General features: G+C 40.2%; 1 protein-coding gene across 3 annotated transcripts in view; it reads left to right on the top strand.

Annotated features, from left to right (window-relative positions):
* Window positions 1-23,342, top strand: part of DYM (dymeclin) — a 348,564-nt gene that overhangs the window by 28,472 nt on the left and 296,750 nt on the right. For all 3 annotated transcript variants that reach the window (XM_065405941.1, XM_065405940.1, XM_065405937.1), the window contains exons 4-6: window positions 16,464-16,516; window positions 17,608-17,701; window positions 19,627-19,760. In XM_065405941.1, coding sequence (XP_065262013.1) covers window positions 16,464-16,516; window positions 17,608-17,701; window positions 19,627-19,760 — 281 coding nt within the window. The remainder of the gene's footprint in view (window positions 1-16,463; window positions 16,517-17,607; window positions 17,702-19,626; window positions 19,761-23,342) is intronic.

Raw genomic sequence — 23,342 nt, 5'->3', positions numbered from 1 at the left:
ATTGTTTAATATTTTCAAAATATTAAACAGTATATTGATTGATGGAGAAATGTTTGGGTTTTTTTTTCCCCCTTGAGGAGGGTCTGTCTCTTGGGGTCTATTCAGCAACCTTTACTTGAGTGAGTGTCACAGTGTCAGGCCCTGTAAGTGTTTTGGTTCTGTATCAAAATCTGGAGTGATCAAGATCAGGAATGGAAACTGGTGTGAAGAATTCAGTGTACTGAACACTAGATGGTGCTCTTGCATGACAACTAGAATAGATATGTATTTTTAGAGACATAGTACTGTCTTCTATGTGGCTTAATAATTAGGGGGAAACATGAATGTTTCTAGTTAAGCTGTGCCTAAGAAGTTCTGCTGTTTTACAAATGGTGTCAAACATTGCTCCCTGCATGCCACCTTGAACCAGTTTCTGAGCTGGATGATCTTACTCACATGAGCAAAATAAGAGTTCAACACTCATTGTAAAAATGCAAGGTCAACCTCGTTAAGAAATCAGATGTTCACCGTGCTTTATTACAGAAGGTATTAAATATGGCTATTCCTGTTCACCCCAGGGCATCAGTCATTTTCAACAATGGCTTGAAGGGGTCAGGTTTGTCACTTGTTAAACATGGCAGAATTTTTTTTAGTTTATTCTAGCATTATACCTCTTCATTTTAGTCTCTTGCAGAATTGGATGGTTTATCAGTAGATGCTAGTTTTCAGGCTTTAATGAAAAACATATCAATGCTAAGTTGAGGTAACTGATGGTGACTCTTCAGGGGGATAGTTTTTCATAAGTGGTGTCAGGTTAAATTGGGCAAGCGCTTACAAAGTTAAGGTGGATGCCATCTCCCATGAGGACGTATATGTGATGTTAGCTTTGGCTTTTTTAGGTTTAGTCCTCTAGCTAGTAGTGTCAGGAATGGGGAAGCTTAAGGGGAGATCTCTTCTCTCTTCCTGACCTCTGAAACTTCCTGGGTGTTGGGGCCAACAAGCTCTTATCTGTTACCTGCTACAGTGGCTTCCTCCTCCTCCCCCCCACCAGCTATGTGTGCTTTTTGCCCCTTAGACATAGGAGGAAGCACACCACGGGTGATGCAACATGCCATCTGTGAAGAAAGTGGGTGATATCGGTGTTGCTTTAAGAAATATTATGTGTACCTTTGATTGTTATGATGGGGTTCTTAGGGGGGAGGGATTGCTTGGTGGTTTGAGCATTGGCCTGCTAAACCCAGGGTTGTGAGTTTAATCCTTGAGGGGGCCACTTAAGGATCTGGGGCAAAAATCAGTACTTGGTCCTGCTAGTGAAGGCAGGGGGCTGGACTTGATGACCTTTCGGGGTCCCTTCCAGTTCTATGAGATAGGTATGTAGTGCCAAGGAGACAAGTGTGTAATAGCCAGAAGAAGGAGCTGAAAGGGAAACTGCTCGCTACCTGCAGCCCCTTTGGCATGAGTGATAAGCAGCAGGGGCAAATGTGTGACTCACTCTATACTATTTGCCAGTGGGACCTCAGCAGAGTTTATGGGTGATGGAAGGTGGGCACTGCATGTGTATGTGGTATTATAGGGGGAGCAAATAGAGACCTCTGTTAGGTTGCCCAACACTTTCCATTATAGAGCATTCTGCATCCTTATTTTTGAGGAGCTCTGATACCTCTGTTTGTAATCAGGCTGTGGGTATTCATCAGGTGGACTCTCCTCAGGCTACAGAAGTGCCTTTTCTTTATCCCATGAAATTCCCCTTGTTTCAGCCTCCTTGTCCATATACATCATGATAGTCTTTAATTACATGATCACATGTGACTTTTTCCTAACGGACTCCTGGCTCATTCAGTTCACAGGATGGACACACAAGGAGGCTGAATTAAGGTTGCATAAATTTGGCATTTCCTAACTTTCAGTTGCTTGACTTTTCAGCCTAAATAATGTTTTTGTATGCAGAAAAACTGTTAACAATCTGTAGGCCTTTATCTAGCTTTGCCTGGTTTTAGGCCAAGAGCCATGGGACGTGACATGTGATGTGTGAGCCTTGCTCTCAAGTCAGGCAGAGCAGTGCATTGCTGAGGGGAATGTGACCTTATTTTTAGTACTGTTGTTAGTTACAATGCTTTCATGATGGAAACCTAAAACAGAATTAATTAACGCAGAACTTGCTGAAAATCATATGCTTAGAATTTACTGTTCCACTTTGTTCTTTCCCTTGAGTTTTAGAAATGGCTGGTTGAAGAATAGTGTGCATGATTCTTTAATGGAAAGACATAAAATGAACAACGCTTATGTTGCCTTAATATGGTATGTTTTTAAAATTGGTACAATAAATTATATGTAGCTTTTCATTCGACGTCTTTCTTATGAATAGTCCATTAAAGTCAGCATTCCCACAGTATGAATTTACTGAATGGGCTGATTCTTCTCAGTTTTGTGAATGATGGCAAGGGAAAAGCTTTGCTTAGTCAAGGGAAAAAGGACCAACATGGCTACAACAACACTGCATAAGGGAAAAAGCTGTCAGGAAAGCTTCCTCTCCTCCTCTCTTTCCCCCCCCCCTCACCCCCCCTAGGGTGGTTGTCTACTACAGTTGGGGTCTTATTTATGCCTTATGAAGACTCGTCCAGTGTTGTAACATGTGTGTAACTGCAACTTGTATGGATGGTATTCTAACTATTGCTTTGAGCCACAGTGATTTTTTTAAAGTAGAAATTCTATTTCTGATGCTTTGACGTCATTAAATTAAAAGGAGAGTGGCTTCTCGTAAGAAGAATATTCTATCCTGTCAATCTTTTCACATGGTCAGGCAGCAACTTTTACTCAGTCTCTGTTACTGTAACGCTTTTGCTGAAGTCTCTGGGCCAGATTCTGGGTCAGTTACACTGGTATAAATCCAAAATAACTGAGTTGAAATGAACTTTAGCTACTGTAGATTAAATGCATTGATTTTAATAGGATTCTGGACTGGAATTATGCTGTAATAATTGAGAACAGAATCTGGCCCGCTACTAATATTAAACTAGAGACGAGACCAAGCCGAATATAAAAACCTGCAAGGAATGATATCCATCAATTTTGGGCAATAAACTGCCTATCTTGGTCCTCTCCCCAATCTTTGCTTTTTAAAAAGGCTATTTCTTACTGGAAATTACTCATCAATGGAAGAAACTCCTTGTGCTATAAGAAGTCATTACAGAAATAGAAACACAAAATAAATTCCAAAAAAATAAAAACATAAATACCAGACAAGGTGCTAACAGATTAAAAAGCCAGTTCAACAAAGCAAAACAAAATTCTGGATTGTCCAAACAAAATACTGTGTATGAATAGTGATTAGCGTAATATAAGAGTCACTCAATCTGGATAATGGCTCATAATAAGAGTGAGAAATAATGGATTTGTTTGGTTCACTGGCAGTTCTGAAAAATAATAATAATAAAATCATGTTCGGGCCTTTTAAACTGGTTTTAATAAAAGTTAAGGAAATTTGGAAACAAAGGGTGAGATTCACAAGGGATATGGGCACATTTCACAAGGGGTGGTTGTCTCCTACCCACCATTAACTCAATAGCCCAGTGGTTAGGGCACTCGCCCAGGATGTGGGAGGAAGGACTGGAACTTGGCTGTCGTCCCTCCCAGATTAGTGCCTGAACTACCAGGTTGCAGTCATTCTCTTGCTCTCTGGCTTAATGAGTATTTAATTGTTTATACCAAGTAGAGCAGCTTCCCCAGGAGAGAGTGAGGGCTTGTCTACACTGGCACTTTACAGCGCTGCAACTTTCTTGCTCAGGGGTGTAAAAAACCACCTCCCTGAGCGTTGCAACTTTCAGCGCAGTAACGTGCCAGTATAGACAGTGCACCAGCTCTGGGAGCCACGCCCCTCATGGAGTTGTTTTTCTTGGAGCGCTGGGAGAGCTCTCTCTCAGCGCTGTGCCACAACTACACAAGCCACATTAAAGCGCTGCCGTGGCAGCACTTTAACGTTGCCAGTGTAGACAAGCCCTGAAACTCACCCAGAATACATTCCTATAGCCTGTGGTTAGGGCACTCACCTGAGAGGTGGGAGACGAGTTCAAGTCCCTGCCTCACATCAGGCAAAGGGGGATTTAGAACTTGGGTCACCCACGTCCTGGATGAGTGCTCTAACCACTCGGCCATTGGATAAAAGGGGGTTCTCCTCCTCCTCAGTTTTGTGAATGGGACCTCAGGCTTTGTTAATCTAGCCAGAAACATCAAAACGTGTCATTTCAGAAATGAAAAAATGAACCATGTCACAGTTCAGGGCTGCTGCCCCTATATTCTGCCTCTGTAGTCCAGCAAGGGCACCTACTCTCAGGCTTTCGGCTCCTCTAGTTGTCACCTCTCTTGGGTGGTGACTTGTCTTATTTCCTTCTGTCCAGAGTATTTCTAGGCTGCACAGCTTCCTGATTGTACTGTGAATTCACCAGGAAAGTCAGACTCCCTAAGCGGGCCTGCTTTGCTTTCCTCCTCAGCAACCGTTAATAGTGCAATTGTCATAGTTATAAGTTACCACACAGTATTTCCTCTGCAAGTCTACTTTATTCTTAAGGTAAAAAAGCATTACAGAAAAAACATTAATAAAAGAACCTACACACGTGCTAATAAGCTTACTAGACATCACTCCACCTCTGACATTGGCTCTGGCAGGAGCAGTTATTCAACATTCTATCCAAAGGGTTTCCTTTATGGTCACCAGTTCATCACAACTTTATTTCAAAACAAGCACCCAGTCTTATGGGGCCTCAGTAGGCCAATTCATCCATTACTTCCCTAAGGATTGGGGCCCTTGATGGACTAGAGGTCTTGTCCATTGGTTGGTTCAGGAAGAAGACCCTGAGCAAGTTTAAAATCAATTTGGCTATTTATCCAAAAATCCTTTCTTTGTCGGTTGGTCCGGTAGAAATCAGTTTGAACTAGTTACCTCTCCAGGGAGGTGGCTTCAAAGGGCTGATAATGGAGGAAATATATTAGCATCCCCCTCCTACTAGAGAAGATACAGACAATGCACAATAATATATACACAATTGCATTTTGAATGCAATGGACCCCAAAGGTATTGACCCTAATTCAGTAAGGTTTAACTTAACTCAATAAACTTTATCTTAATTCCATAGGGTTTGATCAGGATATTCTCAGTCTGTCACAAACCATTTCAACATTTCTGATTTTTTTTTTTTTTACCAAACTTAATTGCCAAAACTGACACAAATTCATGAAATGTTTTGGTTGATACAAAATTTTGCATTTCAGCAGATTAGTTTCATCTAAAAAATGTTGTCCAACTCTACTCATCATCTACTCCGGGGCTCCACTGCACTCTCTCACTAATGAGTTGTGAAAGGTTGACCTTGCCTTGCTATAATGTTTCTGAAATGCCTTTTGCTTTGTATGTGAACATATTAAATTAAAGCTTCCTCCTCCCCCACCCCCCACAAAACCCAAAATGTATGCAATGGTAAATTGTGCAGTGAATAAGAGTGAGTTTTTGCATGTTCAATGCACCGCTAAATTAGCTTCCCAAGCACGTACAAATCAACCTACATTTGCTTTGAATGTTGCTTAAAGTGCTACTGTTGTTTTTTAAAAATAAACTACTGTGCAAATAAATTACCCCTCCCCCACCCGGAAAGTGTTCACAACCTGGTAAAATCAAAACCACTGGAAGATCCAAAGGCACTATCGTAAGGTAATATCTTTTATTGGACCACCTTCAGTTGGTGAGGGAAAGCTTTCTCTCACAGTTCTCTCACAGTAAAAGATACAATCTCACCCACCTTGTCTCTCCTTAGCAATACTTTGAAAGAACAGTGGTCATTGTTCATGCTGCTGTTTGCTCATTACTAGTGATAGGCAATTCTCCTTGAGCAAGGCTGGCTGAGAACAGTGCATGAATATTGGCATAGCATGTACTTTGGAATCACAAGCCTCAGTGCTCTTCCCCCCTTCCCTCCCCCCCAAAGCCCACTTGACTTGTTGGTGCTCGCTCTAAGCAGCGTCAATCTATGGAGACTGTCTGGCTCAGTAAAAATTCAGGCACATAATTAACTGACCTGTTTTGCTAGAAGTAAAATATACAATTTGTTAATGATTAATGTATGTATTGTTTGCCTCTTCCTCCTCTGCAGTACAGTGTTAACACCTATTATATCCATACAATGGACTTCTCTCTATTTATATCTGCCAATGTAATGTTAATCAGAATTAATTGAGAACTTCTTCACCTTGCGTTTATGACTTTGATACCCTGACTTTGAGGTAGTTGTTTTAGGCCTTAGCTACATTTGCGAGTTACAGTACAATAAAGCAGACCCGGGCGCCCTAGTTCACTCCCCGTCCACACTGGCAAGGCACGTAGAGCACTCTGATTCCGCAGCTACAGCGCTGCTGATACTCCACCTCAGTGAGTGGAATAACGTTTGCTGCACCCCCGCTGGAGCGCTGTGGCGCCAGTGTGAACGAGGTGTTGCGTTACTGCGCTGTGATCAGCCTCCGGAAACGTCCCATAATCCCCTTAAGTCAAGTGGCCACTCTTGTCATTGTTGTGAAATCGGCTGCAGGAATGCGGAAATGCCCTTTCAAAGCTCCATTTTGCGGGCTGCTTATCAGCTCTGAGAAAAGCAAACATTTACTGTTTGCTTTGAGTGAGAGAGAGGTGGGAGGGGGACAAGGGGGGTCTGAATTTACAAGACAGCATGCTGACACTCAGCACCCCAAAAACCCACTTTCTCTCCCCCCACATACACACAACACACTCCCTGTCACACTCCACACACACCCCCATTTGAAAAGCACGTTGTAGTCACTTGCATGCTGGGACAGCTGTCCATAATGGACTGCCCCAGTGCCGCTGCAAGTGCCGCAAATGTGGCCACACCAATGCGCTTGAAGCTGTCAGTGTGGACAGACTGCAGCGCTTTCCCTACTGCGCTCTATGAAGGCGGATTTAACTCACAGCGCTCTACATCTGCAAGTGTAGCCATGCCCTAAGTAACTCCTGCTTCTACTGGGGGATTTATAAGATTTTCACCTATAGACCTTCTTTCCTTGATTCTTAGCTCTTGAACATATAGTAACTGCAAACACTCTGCTTGAGGGCTCCATCCACCAGGGATTCCTTTGACCTAGAAATGTTGGAAGTGCAAACTGAAGCTACTGTTTCTAGTCTGGTAGTTCATTACGTAGAGCAGTGATCAAATATTGTTTAAAGTAATCTATTGATTTTTTTCCATAAAATGTTTAATAATAAGGATGTAACTTGGTAAAACAAGAATGAAAAAGTGTCTCTAGGACAATATTCTTCAATAAAGATGTAAATAAATTTTTCAAAAATTAACCTAGAAAAATATTCATATCCAGATTAATAGCATAATTGATTTCAGTTAAATTTAAATATTGTTTGAGAATAGTCTGTGGAGAGCAATCCAACAGTGACAGTGGATGCAGTGTTGTTGTAGCTATGTTGGTCCCAGGATATTAGCAAGACAGGGTGAGTGAGGTAATATCTTTTATTGGACCAACTTCTGTTGGTGAGAGAGACAAACTTTCGAGCTTACACAGAGCTTATCTTCAGCTCTGGGAAACTTGCTCAGACCTTGTCTATACTACAGGTTACTTTGGTTTAATTTACGTTGTAACTTATTGTAATTTATGTGATTTAAATCACACGCCCCTGAGCAACATAAGTTATACCTACCTAAGCGCTGGTGTAGACAGCGTCTCCTGCTGACATAGTTGCTGCCTCTCTTGGCGGCAGGAATTAAGCTGACGGGAGAGCTCTCTCCTGTTGGCTTAAAGCGTCTCCACCACAAGTGCTACCGTGGTGCTGTAAGTACTGTAGTGTAGATGTAGCCTCAAGCTATCTCTACACTGCACTTTTGTCATTAAAACTTTTGTTGGTCAGGGGTGTGAAAAAAACACACCCCGACTGACAAAAGTTTTAATGACAAAAAGTGCCTCATTGGGGGTGGTTTTATTTTGCCAACAGGAGATCTATCTCCTGCCAGCAAAGAGTGGCTACACTGTGTACCTTACAGCGGCATAGCTGTGCCACTGTAAGGTAGGCAGTATACATATATAGCCTCAGAAAGTTACACCTAAATGCAAGTTGGAACAGATTGTTTAGCATAAGTGGTTAACACATATTTCAAGGCACCATTCAAGTTGAAGTGGCCCATTTACACCCTTCCAGTCATAGGGAAGAAAGGAGTGTGGGGGAGTAGCTGCCAGGAGGGTTGTTAGTGGGTTATAGATTGTTTGTAATAAACCATAAATTGAGTGTATCTATTCAGTCCATGATTTTTAGTGTCTAGTAAAGTTATGAATTTAAGATAATCTTTTGAAAGTGGTATTGTGCAGGTTTCCTTTGAGGATGAGGACTAATAGGTCAGATATAGAGTGATCGCTTTGTGAAAAGTGATGGTGGAGTCTAGCTTAGGTTCCTTTCGTTCTGTGACAAACGTAGAGGGTCTCTCAAAAGTTTACCTGATAAAGTTGAGGGCTCTTTGATTATTCTTCTGTGTGTGTGTAAGACACATCTTCCTGGGATGAATTATTGCTTCAAACACACTTGGTAGGTAGAGTGTATATTGCAACTCCTTTTGTGATTCTGGTTCATAGGTTACTTCTCAAATTTGTTCTCATGTATGGGTGAGTAATCTTCTGAACCACATGACTTTAAGCATATATTGAATCTTATACCTCAAATCATAAATACTTTTTGAAAAAAGTCCTACCTGACAATAAGGCTGCCATTATTTTATGGGGAGATTTTTTTGGCAGGGTAGGGGGATTGGAATTCTTGAACTGCTGTCTGTGATCAATCCACTAAATGAACTTTACTCCTTGAAAAATATTCTCTCGTTGTTCATCAGTATTGGAAAACAGTTTGAAGTCTAACACTGCTACTCTGTGGATTAATGAAAGGATCCATGCTTAAGATAAGTTTCCATCTTTATATTCATTCATTAACTAAACAGCATCTCCGGGGGGACTGTGGTGCAAAGCAAATCCAATAGCTAGTGCTAGTGTTGTTGCTCTCATGCCACCTCATGAATCTTGGCTGATGACATGCAGAGACATTTTCTGCATAAGTGGTTAATATAGTCTATCTTCTGTCTTCATAACAGAAAAATTATTCAGGCAACTTTTTCCGCTTCTTGCATGTATTTTTTTCCCCTGCTTGAGTTTAGCTGACTGTTACAGTTTACATGGCAGTTTACTTTGCATTTCCTGTTAAGCTTTGCTTCAGCTTTCTAAAAATGGGCTGATTTTTAGGTGTACACTGCACCCTCTTCATAAGGCATCCTTGGGGGCCTAATAATAATGTTGAGTCGTAAAGGAATAGTGTTACAATATTTGGGCATGGTAGCAATGCTGTACTTGTGGTGGAGGCACTTCCATTATAACCTTCCCCCCGGGTGCTTGTAACTCTTGTGCTGAGTTTTTGCAGGCATGTTTTTATCCAAAGTGTAAAATTTTAAAATGGTAAAATACAATTCTATGTTTTTCTTCTTCTTGTCTGAATTTGAGGAAATGGGGTGGGCCTGGTTTTCAAGATTTTAACTCTATATTTTATTCTCAGTGGAAAATGACTAAAGAGTTAGAGAAGTCTATGCTGTCCAACTATTTTGACCAAAGCAGGAAGTCTGTCTGGTTCTACAGAATGGTGGTAGTTTGGGTTTTTTCAGTTTGCTTTTCAAAATAACTAGGGAACAAAAGCTATGTTAAAAGTTGTTACGGTTGCAAAGACAAACATTCAGAAATTAGGAAATACAAGAGGTACGGTTATGAGATTATTGTCCCTTCATATTGAACGTTTCAATCCTGGAGCAATTAAAAAAAGCTAAATTAACCAGGTAATCTGAGTTACAAGAGCCTTTGGTGTCTTTTTAAGCACCCCTATTAAAAAAAACCAACACACTCCTCCCCTCCCTTTTTGTTGGATTCAGATTATACTGCGTTCAAAGAGACCCCTCCCCCCCCTCCCCCCCCAAGTGTAGTTGGAGTGCAATAAACATTCTCCCAATCTGTCAGTGTCAGGAAGGAATACATCCTGATGACAAGCAACCAGCTGGACAGATTTTTAGATAGAAAATTGAGAGAAGTCCCTGTTTCATTCAGACCCAGTAAATTGTAATGTCTGTAGGCGTTGATTCTGTTTCCCATTTTTATACCATTTGTCTTCAATTACAGCTGTGTTTCTAGAGCTGAAATAAGAGACCACCTCAGAGATAAAATTTTAACATTTCAAAAAATATGTATTGGCAAGTAAGTTTAGTCTTTCTGAAATTCAGCTACAGCAGCTACTATAAAGCAGGCAGCAATGCAAATGTGCATTTCTCTGCAGTCAAACAAGCATAAACTAAAATTGTAGAGGCAGAGTATTAGACACTGAAAGATGACTGCTTTCTCTCTCATGCATGCAGTCAATTCACTGTGCTGCAAAATAGTCCAATGCACAGGATAATCTGCTGATTTAAAAAAAAAAAAATCAATTTGATGGCTCATCTCACTGGTGAAGTTACTCTGTCGTGGAGCCTAAACACTGGCTTTACTACTGAAAACCTTTTTAATAACTCCTTTGATTGATGATTCTACCAATACCCTATTCATTGGCTCCCATACAAAATTTATATTCGCAGCCACGCCGGAGGAGCTGCCCGTGCTGGGCGCTGGCTCCTGCAAGCGGCAACCTGACATGCTGCTGCTTTCACCGCTGTGGTTCCTGGCCTGGTCGCAGACCATGGCCCTGCTGGTTTCACTCGTTGTTACTAGAGCCCTGCAGCTCCTCAGATATCTGAATCCATGGATATAAATTTTGTATCCATGCAGGGATCTAGCAGCCTCGTCTAAGCATCTTTAATTACTTTGATTTTGTCTGTCAGATTGCTTATTGGAAAACACTGGCTAATATTTAGTAAAGATGGGGAATGACTTAGCAAATTGATTGTGGTAAGACTTAATGCTTATGAAGGCTGTATACTAGGGGTACTAGGATGGAGACTCTGCCACTGATTTGTGGTGAACTTGGACACCATCCTTGACTTCACTGAGCCTCAGTTTCCCCATCTGTAAATTGGTGACAATGATATTCACTCACTTTTGAAGTGCTTTGAGATGTAGATGAAGAGTGCTGGAAGTACTTATTATATGTTAAGTAGCATTTCTCTTCTTCAGACATTAAACTGGCTTGACTGTATTTGTATTCTGAGAACTGCTAGAAAAATGCTGCTTGAAATAGTTGTGTCATTTCTACAGTTCAGACTCTGAATTAACTGCCTCTGCACAGAGACTGTAGATGCCTTCTTTGACATCCTGGGTTTTGGACCACTAAAACATTTCCAAGTGAGTGCCCACAGACTAAGGAAAACCCCTGTTTGGAAGCTGAGCTTCCTTTTTCATCCAGTCCAAGCCACACTGGCAGCTGACCCCCCAAGAAGGCAGAAACACCTGTGGGCAGCAGAAATGCATTTGATGTGAATGTAGTCTTGAGTGTCGTGCAATTTGAGACCTTAATCTTGTCAGGAAGAGCGTGTGCAGCTAGTAGGTGTGTGCAGGTGGAGGAGACATGGAAGTGAGAGTAAATAACCATTTGGAACATGGAAGGGCTCTTCAGGATGTAAGAGGCTTCACTAGGAATCGCTGAAGTGATTTTTGAAGTTGATGAATATAGACAGGTTTGGCTTATCCTTAGGTGTACATGAATGTTTACTAGCTAGGAGTGTGTGACGCAGACACCACGTGCTGCCAGCGGGCAGAGGGCACAGTGGGTGCATGTGGTTTTATAGGGATCTCCTGGGTCAGATATATGCATAATAATTCACGGAAGGGTGGCAGTGTGATCTCTGAGAGCCAGTAGCCCACTGGTCATCATAGTCATTGCAAAATGTATGGATGGATAATATTTAAGGTGTGATGTATCTATATGGGAAATTATGTTCTTAAGGTTTTGAAGTTAAGGTAGGTCACCAGAAAGTGACATATCTCAGGAATATTCTGTGGCCAGAGGATTTGGGGATCTGACCCATGGCAGGCACAGACAAGGCTTCCTCATGTTAAAAGCAGGTGGTAGCAAGATGCCTCACAACCTTGGGTACCCCGGGAAGCGTCACAGAGTGGATTTCTGCGTGTGATCGTCCTGTAAATGTAAATCTATACATCTAGGAACAAAGAATGTAGACTATGCTTATAAGATGGGGGACTCTATTCTGGGAAGCAGTGACTCTGAAAAAGATTTGGGGGCGCTGCTGTATAATCCTCTGAACATGAGCTCTGAGTGACACTGTGGCCAATAGAACTAATGCAACCCTGGGATTCATATAAAGAGGAATCTCGAGTAGGAATTGAAAGGTTATTTTACCTCTGTGCTTCGCACTAATGTGTCCACTGCTGGAATACTGTGTCCAGTTCTGGTGTCACACTTCAAGAAGGATGTTGATACATCGGAGGCAGTTCAGAGAAGAGCCAGGAGAATGATTAAAGGATTACACAACATGCTTTATAGTGATAGACTCAAAGAACTCGATCTATTTAGCTTAACAAAGAGAAGGTTAAAAGGTGACTCGATTACAGTCCATAAGTATCTACATGGGGAATAAATGTGTAATAATAGGCTTTTCAGTCTAGCAGAGAAAAGTATAACATGATCCAATGGCTGGAAATTGAAGCTAGGCATAAATTTTTAATGGCGAGAGTAATTAACCATGGGGAAAATTTACCAAGGGTCGTGGTGGAGTCTCCATCACTGACCATTTTAAATCAAAATTGGATGTCTTTCTGAAAGATATTCTCTAGGAATTGTTTTGGAGCTGTTCTGTGATCTGTGCTATACAGAAGATCAGACTAGATGATCACAATGGTCCCTTCTGGCCTTACAATCTATGGATCTTTCCTGCCCACTGGCCTCCCATTTTTCTCTCCTACTCCCACAAATATACTTCCATATTAAATGCTATGGCATTTAGTGAAGTGAAGTTTGGGGATGTCTTTGGGTGATATAGATTTCTCCAGGCTTCATTTTTGTCATTGCACACAACCCAGCTATGGAACTGGATGCTCACCACAGAAGCATTTGGGCCCAAGGTTTCTGCAGATATGGTTCTTACTTCGTCAACTTGTAGATGAAAGGAAGTACTCTTTCAGTCAGCATATATTTAGACTGTGGAACTCATTACCAAAAGATGTCATTGAGGCCAAGAATTCAGTAAGATTGGATGTTTATATGGATAACCAGAATATATCCAGAGTTGTTATAGTTAATGGGTGAAATAAGAGTATTTGTAAGGGATTTAAGACCTCATATTTCAGGGTTTAAGACAAAATCTAACCCTTAGGGATTAAGATTAGACCTTCATGGGGGCAAACTATCTCAAATCTTTCCACTGAAAAGGGTTGTTGCATTTTCCTATGAAGTGTCAGCTTCTGGCCACTGTCAGAGACAGAGTACTGGACTAGATGGATCGTGGATCTGATGCAGTATAGTAGTTCCTATGGAATCGCAATTTGGAGGTCTCCTTGGAGTATGGAGATTGGTTTGGCTAATCCATTAAATCCTATTTTTCTATAGTTCTTTTGCTTGATTTGAGGGTGAGTGGGAGAGCCAGACCTCCCAGGAACTAATCTGTTTCATATTTTAACCCACTGGAGAGGTTTGGGCTTCTGGATGCACCTCTCTTGGTTTTACAGGGAGGAATTCTATTGAGAACATGTGGGATGATATATAATTACTATATGAGCATGCAAACTGGGAATGTACAAAAACATCTTGGGCAAAATATCTCACAAGTAGAGGAGATTTGAGCTTTTAAGAAGGCTCTTGAGTCACTTTCTGCCAGAGAGAAAGTGCACTCCTGTCTTTGGTTGCTTCTGACTGCAAAAGAGACTGGCAACTAGATTAATTAATGCTTGGTGATTCCTGAAACCACTAAAAGTCGGTCTTTCCCCTAATTTCCCATTGTAAAGCCTTTTAAACATAAATACTTTCCACTTCCATAACATTTTCTGTCCAGGGACCTCAAAGCATTTTGCAAACACTAAGGATTGAATCCTCACTTTTCCCAGGCCTACTAACACACCTGCATTGGCAGGTGATATTGGGATCTGCTCACCCTCCACATCCCTTTGGTAACCTGTGTTTCAGATAAGTAGAGGGAGGCTGCCTGCTTACCTTCTATACCAGAAGGGCAAAGATGTATGGGAAATGCACAAGAGAAAAGATGAACAAAATTGAGAGACTCTGCGGAGGTGAGAGAACTAGGTGAGGGTGTGTCCTGGAGCTGAGAGATAACAGTGCAGTAGGAAGAAATTAGTGCGTGGAAGCCTTTGGGGCTGTGGAGAGAGAATGAAGAGATGCATCAAGACAGATGAAGCTTAGAAGAGGCAGAAACGTAAGAGAATGAAAAAGCATAGTTTTCTATTCAACCCCTCTATGGTAAAGCAAACAAAAGCCCTCTAGATTTTTCTCAGCCTTGAGCTAATATGATATCCTCCCCCTGGCCCAAATCCATTTAGGATGTTTGTGCCACCCTCATTTTCATTCTGAAAGACTGACCACAATGCTCACTCCTGTATTGCTATGCCCATTTTATAGATGACAGCTTCAAATCACTAGAATTGTTTACACCAGCAATGAATTTGGCCTTGAGAGGATAAGTGTCTTGCCCAAGGATATCTGAGTGAGCTGGTGACCGAGCAAGGAGCAGAAATCTAGTCTCTTAACTGTCCTTTTTACTTGCTAGACTCAGCTCCGCCTCTAAACATCTCTTGGTGCTTAGTGAAAATTAATGCTGTGATATTTACCTTATATGTATTCAGAAGGTGACAAATTGAAAAACAAAATCCCATTTCATAGTTGCACTTGGTAAAAGGTGTCTAGCTCTTTTTGATGGGCTAATAGGCAGTTACCTGAAAACTCATTGAACTGCATGTTATCCTAGGCTGGGGGTTTTGAAAATGGAAGTTTAATAGACTCCAGCTTTTCTACTGATCATAGAATGTTACTTTGTGCCAGGTTTCTTAAAACAAACAAACTGGACCTGGAAGTGTAAAAGACATTTCCCCACCCAAAAAACCTTATTGGCTTTGTATATATAGTGAAATACTTCTGTGATGGATTGTGTTTACTGAGGGACAACCTATCCTAAATGCTCAATTACGGAGGGACAATCTACACTCATTGCTATACTTCTTTTCCACAAGCTACTCTCAGTATAACCTTTTATGAGTGATGTACCTGAATATTTGGATGCTAATATCTAAACTGTATCATTAAATTTATTAACCTTAATTTGGGTTATTGCAGATTATGTACTATATGTATTTTATGACTTTTAAACCAAAATTTGTACTTTGGGATAATGTAAGCATTATACCCAGATGTATAAACACTCTTTCCTTAACCTGTGTATTATATAATTTTAACATTAGCTTTAATAAAAATTTTTAAATCTGTTCTTTTGAATGGAGTTTGTCAGGTTAATAACACTAAATTGGAAAAGGGGAAATTTACATTCTGTTGTTAAGGAATCTTGTCTTTCCTTGGTACATATTGGCAGGAGATCCTTAAAGATAAGATCCTTAAATATCTAATATAGAAGCAGTATGGAGGTGTCCCATTTAACGTGGCCTTGGGCAAGATGCCTACTACTGTTTTTGTTTTTCCTGTCTCTAAAATGCAAATACTTGATTTACTTCACAAGGATTAGTTAATTTGTACAATGCTTTTCAGGCCTACATACTTAGCACTTCTAGTGGTGTATGTGTATTTTATAGGTTTCACATAGTTGGGATTATTTTAAGGTTGTTTGATTCCCTTCCCTCTTCCTCCCCATCCCCCCTTTTCGTTATAAAAATCTTTGTAAGTAGATGTTTTGATATAGATATATCATCTGGCAGTTAGTGAATTTGTAAAAATCCTATCCTCTTGGCATATACATGATTTACAATTGCATCTGTTGTAACCACATGCAATAATTATTGAAACTGGGTTATAGTATTAAGTCTGAAATTAAATCTGTTTGCTTATGGAGGCATTTTCAGCTTTAGAAAAGGGTTACATTCTTCCTTTTATATCCACGCATGATGCAATGATATTCCTAGTACAAAAGCAAACTTTTTCTACAAATTGAAACTGTGGACCTATGTTTATTTACAGGGGCTTATTCCAAAACAAGCATGGGATGAGTGAAGTTTATGACATAGAAATGATCTGCCCACTTTAAATATGAATTGTTTGACAGAGTGAGATGAATGTTAATTGTCCATTGTATGGCCACACTGCTTCAAATAACGCACACAATCTATGTGAGTGAGGTAAATGGAGTAACTAAAATTACAAGGTCATAGGAATTGCAGTACTGCACTATAACAAATGTATTTAAATGCAGTAATTGTATTCTACAAGTGGCAGGCCTCTATAGACTCAGGGATTGTTATTGCTCATATAACTAAATGCTTCCTTTCTTCGTCTTCAGTGCTGAGTTAAAGCTGTTGGAAGAAGCCACCATCTCAATCTGCAAGTCTTTAGGTGAGAGAGATTATTTTGATGTCTTCACATATTTCTGTGTTTGTTGTCAACTTTTCTGATAAATCACTGTTCATGTAAACTTCGGTGTCTGTATTTATTTAATTTCACTCATCTGCGTTTCAGTAATGAGATTTTTAAAATCATATTTGTCTCCCAAGTAGAAGATGAAAACACATTCTACTAATTTGTGCTGCTTAAATGTAACATTGTCACATTATTCTGTGTGTCGCCAACAGAAGGAAGTGACTTGGGCACAATTATTTTAATAATTGAACAGACTTCTTTTAAATAATGATTTTTAAAGCATTGCCCCTTTAGAAGTAGAATATCAGTGGGCGACATATAGAGTATCAGTGGGCAGATACGAGTATAGTATGTGACACCTGTCATGTGGAGTTGACACTTGAATTAGAAGATGAGTGCATATCCTGCTTCTCATTCTGAATTATAATTTGATTCCCTGGATGTTTTAAGTTTTAACTTGCAATGTTAACTCTGTTCATTACACTATAGAAACTTCTAAAATATTGAAAGGGTAGCAATGCTGATAGATTTCAGAGTAGCAGCCGTGTTAGTCTGTATCCTCAAAAATAACAGGAGTACTTGTGGCACCTTAGAGTCTCTAAGGTGCCACAAGTACTCCTGTTATTTTTAATGCTGATAGAGATTAGGCAGGGAGGAACCAGGGATGGTAGAAGAGTGAGGAATAAAATGATATTATTGTCACAGTCAGGCACACTTTCCTGATAGTGAGATCTATTGAGCTGTGAAATAGTCTCCTGAAAGAAATGGTGTGGCTCCGTTGTTCGGAATGTTTTAAATTTAGGTTGGAAAATGTAGTGTAGTGAACAATCTTGCAATAGCAGAAACATGGACAGGAGCCATCTTTAACTATAGACTGTTTAAAAAAAAAAAACTATAAAAAAGTAGCCTTGTTGTGTGTGTGTGTGTGTGTGTGTGTGTTTATTTATTTAAAAAAATACATAAAATGTGCAATGGAGAGTAATTCCCGCTCTATATATCCTGTGTTTGAATTAATTATCATAATTTAAATTACAAATGTACTCTAATCTTTTCAATCCCTCATCTAGTTGAGAACAATCCTCGAACAGGAAATCTTGGGGCATTGATTAAAGTCTTCCTTTCCAGAACCAAAGAGTTAAAAATTTCAGCGGAATGTCAAAAGTAAGTTGGCAGTGAAATGCCAGGCGTTCCCTTTTATGTTTTAAATGTTCATTTTGTTGATAGCTCTTGGGTAATGCAATGATGGCCGCTCCATAAATACCTGAATCGGCAAGGTGAAAATTCAGGTTCTCTTAAAGTTTATTTTTGTTTTTAAAAGAGAAACTACCGTAATTTCAGAGGAACAAGTATCTTGTGTATTTCAAGCACTGGGATTGGAGCATAATATGTAAAGTTATGCCATTACAGAAGAACAGAAATTTTCCATTTGCTTTAGTTGTGTGAGTGGGTCTAAATGTTGCAACAAACATATGTTTATGTAACTTTGGATTAATCTCTGCCCTTCCCACTCTGCGGTCCTAGGCACTGCTATCCCATTTCTTTCTGTGGGTGGGCATGACAGACAATAAAAATGCTGTGCAAATACTCCTTTGCTAGGTTTATAGTCTGTGACTCAAAATTCCTTGGAGCATAAATAACATTTAAGAGAACAACTGATGCGCTAGCGATTTTGTTTTCCTTAACCCGTAGTAGCAGTGGCTCTCATGCCATGCTACTGGCTGCTTATTTTGCAAATTAAACATTTATTTTTCAACTAAGATGCTTTTTAAGGCATATTATAAGCCATCTGATAAAGCTTTTTAGCTAATCTAAATTTATTTTAAAATCAGTGCATTATTTCTAGAATACTTGAAACTCTGACCAGGCCAGAATAGAAAATGATATAAAATTCCACTGCTTTCAAATTGTATGATCAGATTGCCTTTCTAATCCTCTTCCCTCCCGGTGGGGGATGAAGACTTCAAGAAGTTATACTTTCAGAAGTATAGTTTTCCAGGAAACTTTCCAAAGATTTTTTTTCCTTAGAAATTTCTTTCCTGGCAGGGGAAGGAGGAGTTTGCAGACATTTTGAGGCCAACTCCTCTTCTAATCTAGCGATCCATTGAGAAAGAATCTCTCTTATGTCCAGAGGAAAGAAGTCATCCTTTTGGCTGCTGCTGTGTTGGCCCCTCAGCCCCTTGACAGCGTGGCTTCAGCAGGAGCTGCATATGTTGCTGTTGACTGGATCCCCCTGAACCTGCACGTAGGGACCCAGAGGGACATAATACAGTTCCCTGCTGGATTGCCTTCATGCCTAGAAATCTGGGGACAAAGTTGTGAAGAGTAACTGGACTTACTGCTGTTGCTCCTGAAATCCACTGAACGTCTTCCACGTCGAGTGTCATCTGAGTAATATTTGTGCACGTAAAGGGATAAGATTGGGGATAAATTTCCATGCAGAAAGAGTGAGATTTAAAGAGGTCTCAATCCATTTGAGACTGCCCTATAGTACGTAGCAGTGGGTCCCCAAACTTTACCTCGCACCACACCCTTCCCCTGTCCAGCTGGGCCAGGAGTGGGTCCACAGCTATGGGAATGGGGGACATGGACAGGGATAAGGGGGATGAGGCTGAGGCTGGGAGCGGAACCTCGGCCAGGGGTTGAACCGGCAGCCGGTGCCCCGAGCATAGGTGCCGGGGACTGAGGCTGGGGCCCCAACCACGCTCTCCCGAACGTTCCTCCATGCCCACCTAGGGGTGCCCCACAGATTGGGGACCTCTGGGGTGTAGAGATTAACAAAGATAATAGGCTAGCTAGTCAATTTCCTGAAGAGAATGGCACTTAATGGTAACTGTGATGCTTTTAATAATAGTACTAAACTATATGTAGCAAGAAGGCTGCGTCTTCTTGAAAAGAAACGTTTATGTTTAAATAAATTTTCCTTGCTATTGAATGTCCACATTTTAGTCACTTGAGACTTGCCTTTGCCTCATATGGGCTACAGGAACCTTTCCATTCACTGTTACACACACCTAGTCATGACTATTGCTGAACATTAATAAGTAAAACATTATTGACTCTTGTTTACTTTTCTGTTTCCCTTCTAGCCATCTTTTTATTTGGCAGGCCCACAATGCATTGTTCATTATTTGCTGTTTGTTAAAAGTGTTCATATGTCAGATGTCAGAAGAGGAACTGCAACTTCATTTTACTTACGAGGAGAGAATGCCAGGCTCATATGGTAGGTATTGAATATTGTCATGGAAACAAGCAATGCTCTATAGATGTGAATTTGCTGAAAAACGTTTTTTATTTTTACTATAGCACCCAGTTCAGCTTCAAGTCCAAACGTCACTTCAAAATTTGAAATAGTAAAGTAATTATGCTATATACTGAGGTGTTCATCAGCCATGGAAAAACCAGTTGGAGAAACTTTGAACCTGAGGAGAGCCTGAAAGTGTGTCTAGTGGGATTTTCAAAAGCACTCAGCATGGGCCTACCTCTGCTCCCATTGGAGATGAAAGCCATCTGATCAGAAGACAGCATCATCCATATTTGTGCTCCAAGAGCCCAGCCCCAAAGTATAAGACCTGCCTCAGCAGAGGACGAGGTTCCAAGCCTAGTAAAGGGGGAGAGGAGGGATGGGTGGAAAATAGAGGAATCCGGGAGAAATATCATCTGCCTTGTTGAGTACAGGGAGATGGTGAGAACCAAAAAGTCATTTGCAAATATACCTAGGATCAGCTCTGTATATTGTGCTTCCATGGTAGGAAAAAATGATTTTATAGTTGCTCAGGAAATTGCATGTTCAATAATTTGGAGGAATTTGAAAGCATTTGGTTTTCTTAAACCAGCCACTCATTGAGTTCACTAACATTTAGAGATCTTTTTCCTTAAATATTTGTGAGAATTGTGTATTTGATCCTCTTTGATATTACTAAGATGAAGCAAAAATGTTGTCCTGTAAGGGATCTATCCTGAATGTTCAGATCCATTATTTCTAATTTCTAGTGTCCTGCAGGATGCCTGCTGGCTTAGTAGTAATGCTTTGGACTTTTATATAAGACACCTGGGTTTTATTCCCACTGTTGATGATTGTGCACCCTAGTGTTTTAAAGAATGCACCAACAAAACCTTAGTCCCCCTCTGCCCATGCTGATGTGCTATGATCTCTGTCAAGATTACAAGCTAAATAGAAATAATTCTTGTCAGAACTTGGAAGGAAAGCCTCTAGGGATAGACACTCTGATGTGTCCTTCAGACCACACCTGCTGGAATCTCTTCCTGCAGTTGTATCTGAAATTCCTCCTCACTGCCTGTGTATTGTATTTTTCATCTTTTTTTATTTTTTTAAAGGAATGTACAATTTTATATGTAAAAGACAAAATTTCATAAACAGCAGCCAAAGCAAATAAAGGGCTTTTACTAATATATCAAATGGAAAGAGCAGCACTATGGATACAGTAGAACCATTAATAAATGATGCAGGTAAAATTCACTCGTGGATAATAGTTGTACTCCATTTAAAAAAAAAAAAAGTCTGACTCAACAAGAAAAATACAGAAAAGTGAATTTAAGCTGAAAATTAGGAACAGCTTCCTCACAGTGAAACCAGTTAGAGTATGTTTCTCAAATGCGGCCACCAGAGGCTTTTCTTGCAGCCACAGCCTCTTGGGCAGTGATGGGGGAGAGGGGGAAAACAGTGACGCCTGCAGGGATTTGGGCCCTGCCCTCCTCTGCAGCCACAAATGCCAGAGGAGCAGGCAGCTGGTATGAATTTCCCAGGGGTGGTGGGGCTCAGGCTTCTGGCTTCAGCCCTGGGGTAGCAGGTGCCAGACTGCAGCCGCAGGGCTTCAGGCTCCATCCCGCAGCGGCTTCGAGCTCCAGCCCTGGGCTCACCACCACCCCCATCGCCCCTGACCCCCATTGCCTCCCTACCCACCTCTCCATCCACGGCTTAATTTGTCCCCTGGCTTTCCGGGGCTGCGTATGTCTGCTGTGAAAAATTATATTTGGATGTTTGTTAATATCACTTTTCACTGCCTCCCAGCTAGCTAATAAGTCTGCTGTGAAAAGTGATACATACAAATATACATATATAATTTTTCATAGCAGCAGCCTTGCTAGCTAGCAAGTCTTAAGAAAAAAGCAGTCTAAAAATCAAAAGAAACAACAACAAAATAGACAAGAATGTGCAAAGCACTTTATTTTGTTTCTATTCTGTTTAGGTCCAGTAAAGAATAGAGACAACTGTACATTATTTTTATTATTGAGTTTGCAAAAACCCCTACATAAATAAATTACAATGATTTGGATATGTGCATATTTATTTGTTTTTCCTAAAGTAAATTGGTGGCCACGCTGTAAGGCCATCAAAAATTTCCTTGTGAGAACCCCTAGAGACTGTGGAATAGTCTTCCAGGTAAAGTGATAGAAGCCCATTGCAAGGAGTGTTTAAATTTAAGATGGGCAAAAGACTGCACTGATAGGAAGACGGACTGCATGATCTCTTATACACAATTTCTAACAATTTTTCAGTGGTTCTGTTGCAAAAGTAATAATAGAGTCATACATGCATTTCATAATGCAACAATTGGTTAGTGTAATATAAATGTTGAGGCATTATTATTTATATAGCAGTCACAGTGCATAAGTTGTGTTGACAAATATCAGTTACCTGTCCCAGACAGCTTAAAATGGAAATAATTTTCATTGCAGAAGTAAGGAAATGAAGAGCTGAGCTTACTTTAGCAACCTGAATGGTTACTTTCTCCTTATTACTTGCTGATGTGTATTACAAAAAGTCTTTTTAAAACATGAACACTGTGTATCCATTCCATTTACAATTATAAAAACATTCTTCATTATAATGCTTCATTTGCTGAAGACTGTTTTGAATAGTGTTGTCATCATGAAATGAGACATTATTGTAGAGTGCACACACAAGGAGGCAGAGTGAAGGTTAGTGTGCAAACCTTGCCTCTCAATTTCCTGACTTTACAATAAAGTTTTGGTTAAGGTTCTAATCATATGTGGCTTATTGAATAAAACCAATTACTTTGCTTCCTTCAGCATGGATGGCTGGTGTCAGAATTCTAATACAATGTGTGTGGGTTGTGGAAAAAAGAACCCACAGGCATCTGAATATGGGCTTCCTTCAAACAGTCAACCCAGGCAAGGGCATGTGTCTTGAGTGCATAATAATTGTTTGTGCATAGACTAGTGAAAACCGTTAATTAAAATCTATTTAACTCCTTGGCGCCTGCTGTTGCTCTGGGGAAACCAGACTTCTGGTGCCAAAAGATTAACAGCTACATGTTGAAATGGTTTAATGTCTTTAAGCTGTGATGAGTAATCTCTAAGAATGAGGTCAGCCAACTGATACATTAAACAAGCAGTGCCTGCTTACAATAAACTATCACTGCAGAGTGAATGTGGGTTTTCACCTGGTAAAGAAATATTGCTTAGTTGTCTAATACAGCATAGTAACAACAGACAGGGATATGCCACATGAGAAAAGTGACATTTAAGTGCTTTATTTTACCGTCAGAACCACAATAATCTTTTTATTCTTAACAATGAGGGAATTCCATATTCTATAGTATTCAGAGTGACTAATATCACTGAGCTACATGTCTACATGTCTGTACAGTACATGTCTAGATATCTGTACAGTATTTACACAATATTTAGCACCATTTGACTGTAATTCATAAAGATATTTATGAAGCTTAAGTATAAGTTTGTGCATATGGAGCAGTATAGACAAAGTTACTTAGCAATCATCTTAGATGAGTAGATTGTTAGTTGAATGCTATAAATT

Source organism: Emys orbicularis, chromosome 6 (assembly GCF_028017835.1).
Source record: "Emys orbicularis isolate rEmyOrb1 chromosome 6, rEmyOrb1.hap1, whole genome shotgun sequence".
Classification (NCBI taxonomy): domain Eukaryota; kingdom Metazoa; phylum Chordata; order Testudines; family Emydidae; genus Emys; species Emys orbicularis.
Note: the sequence above shows the minus strand (reverse complement) of the source record. Positions and strands in the feature narration are given on the sequence as shown.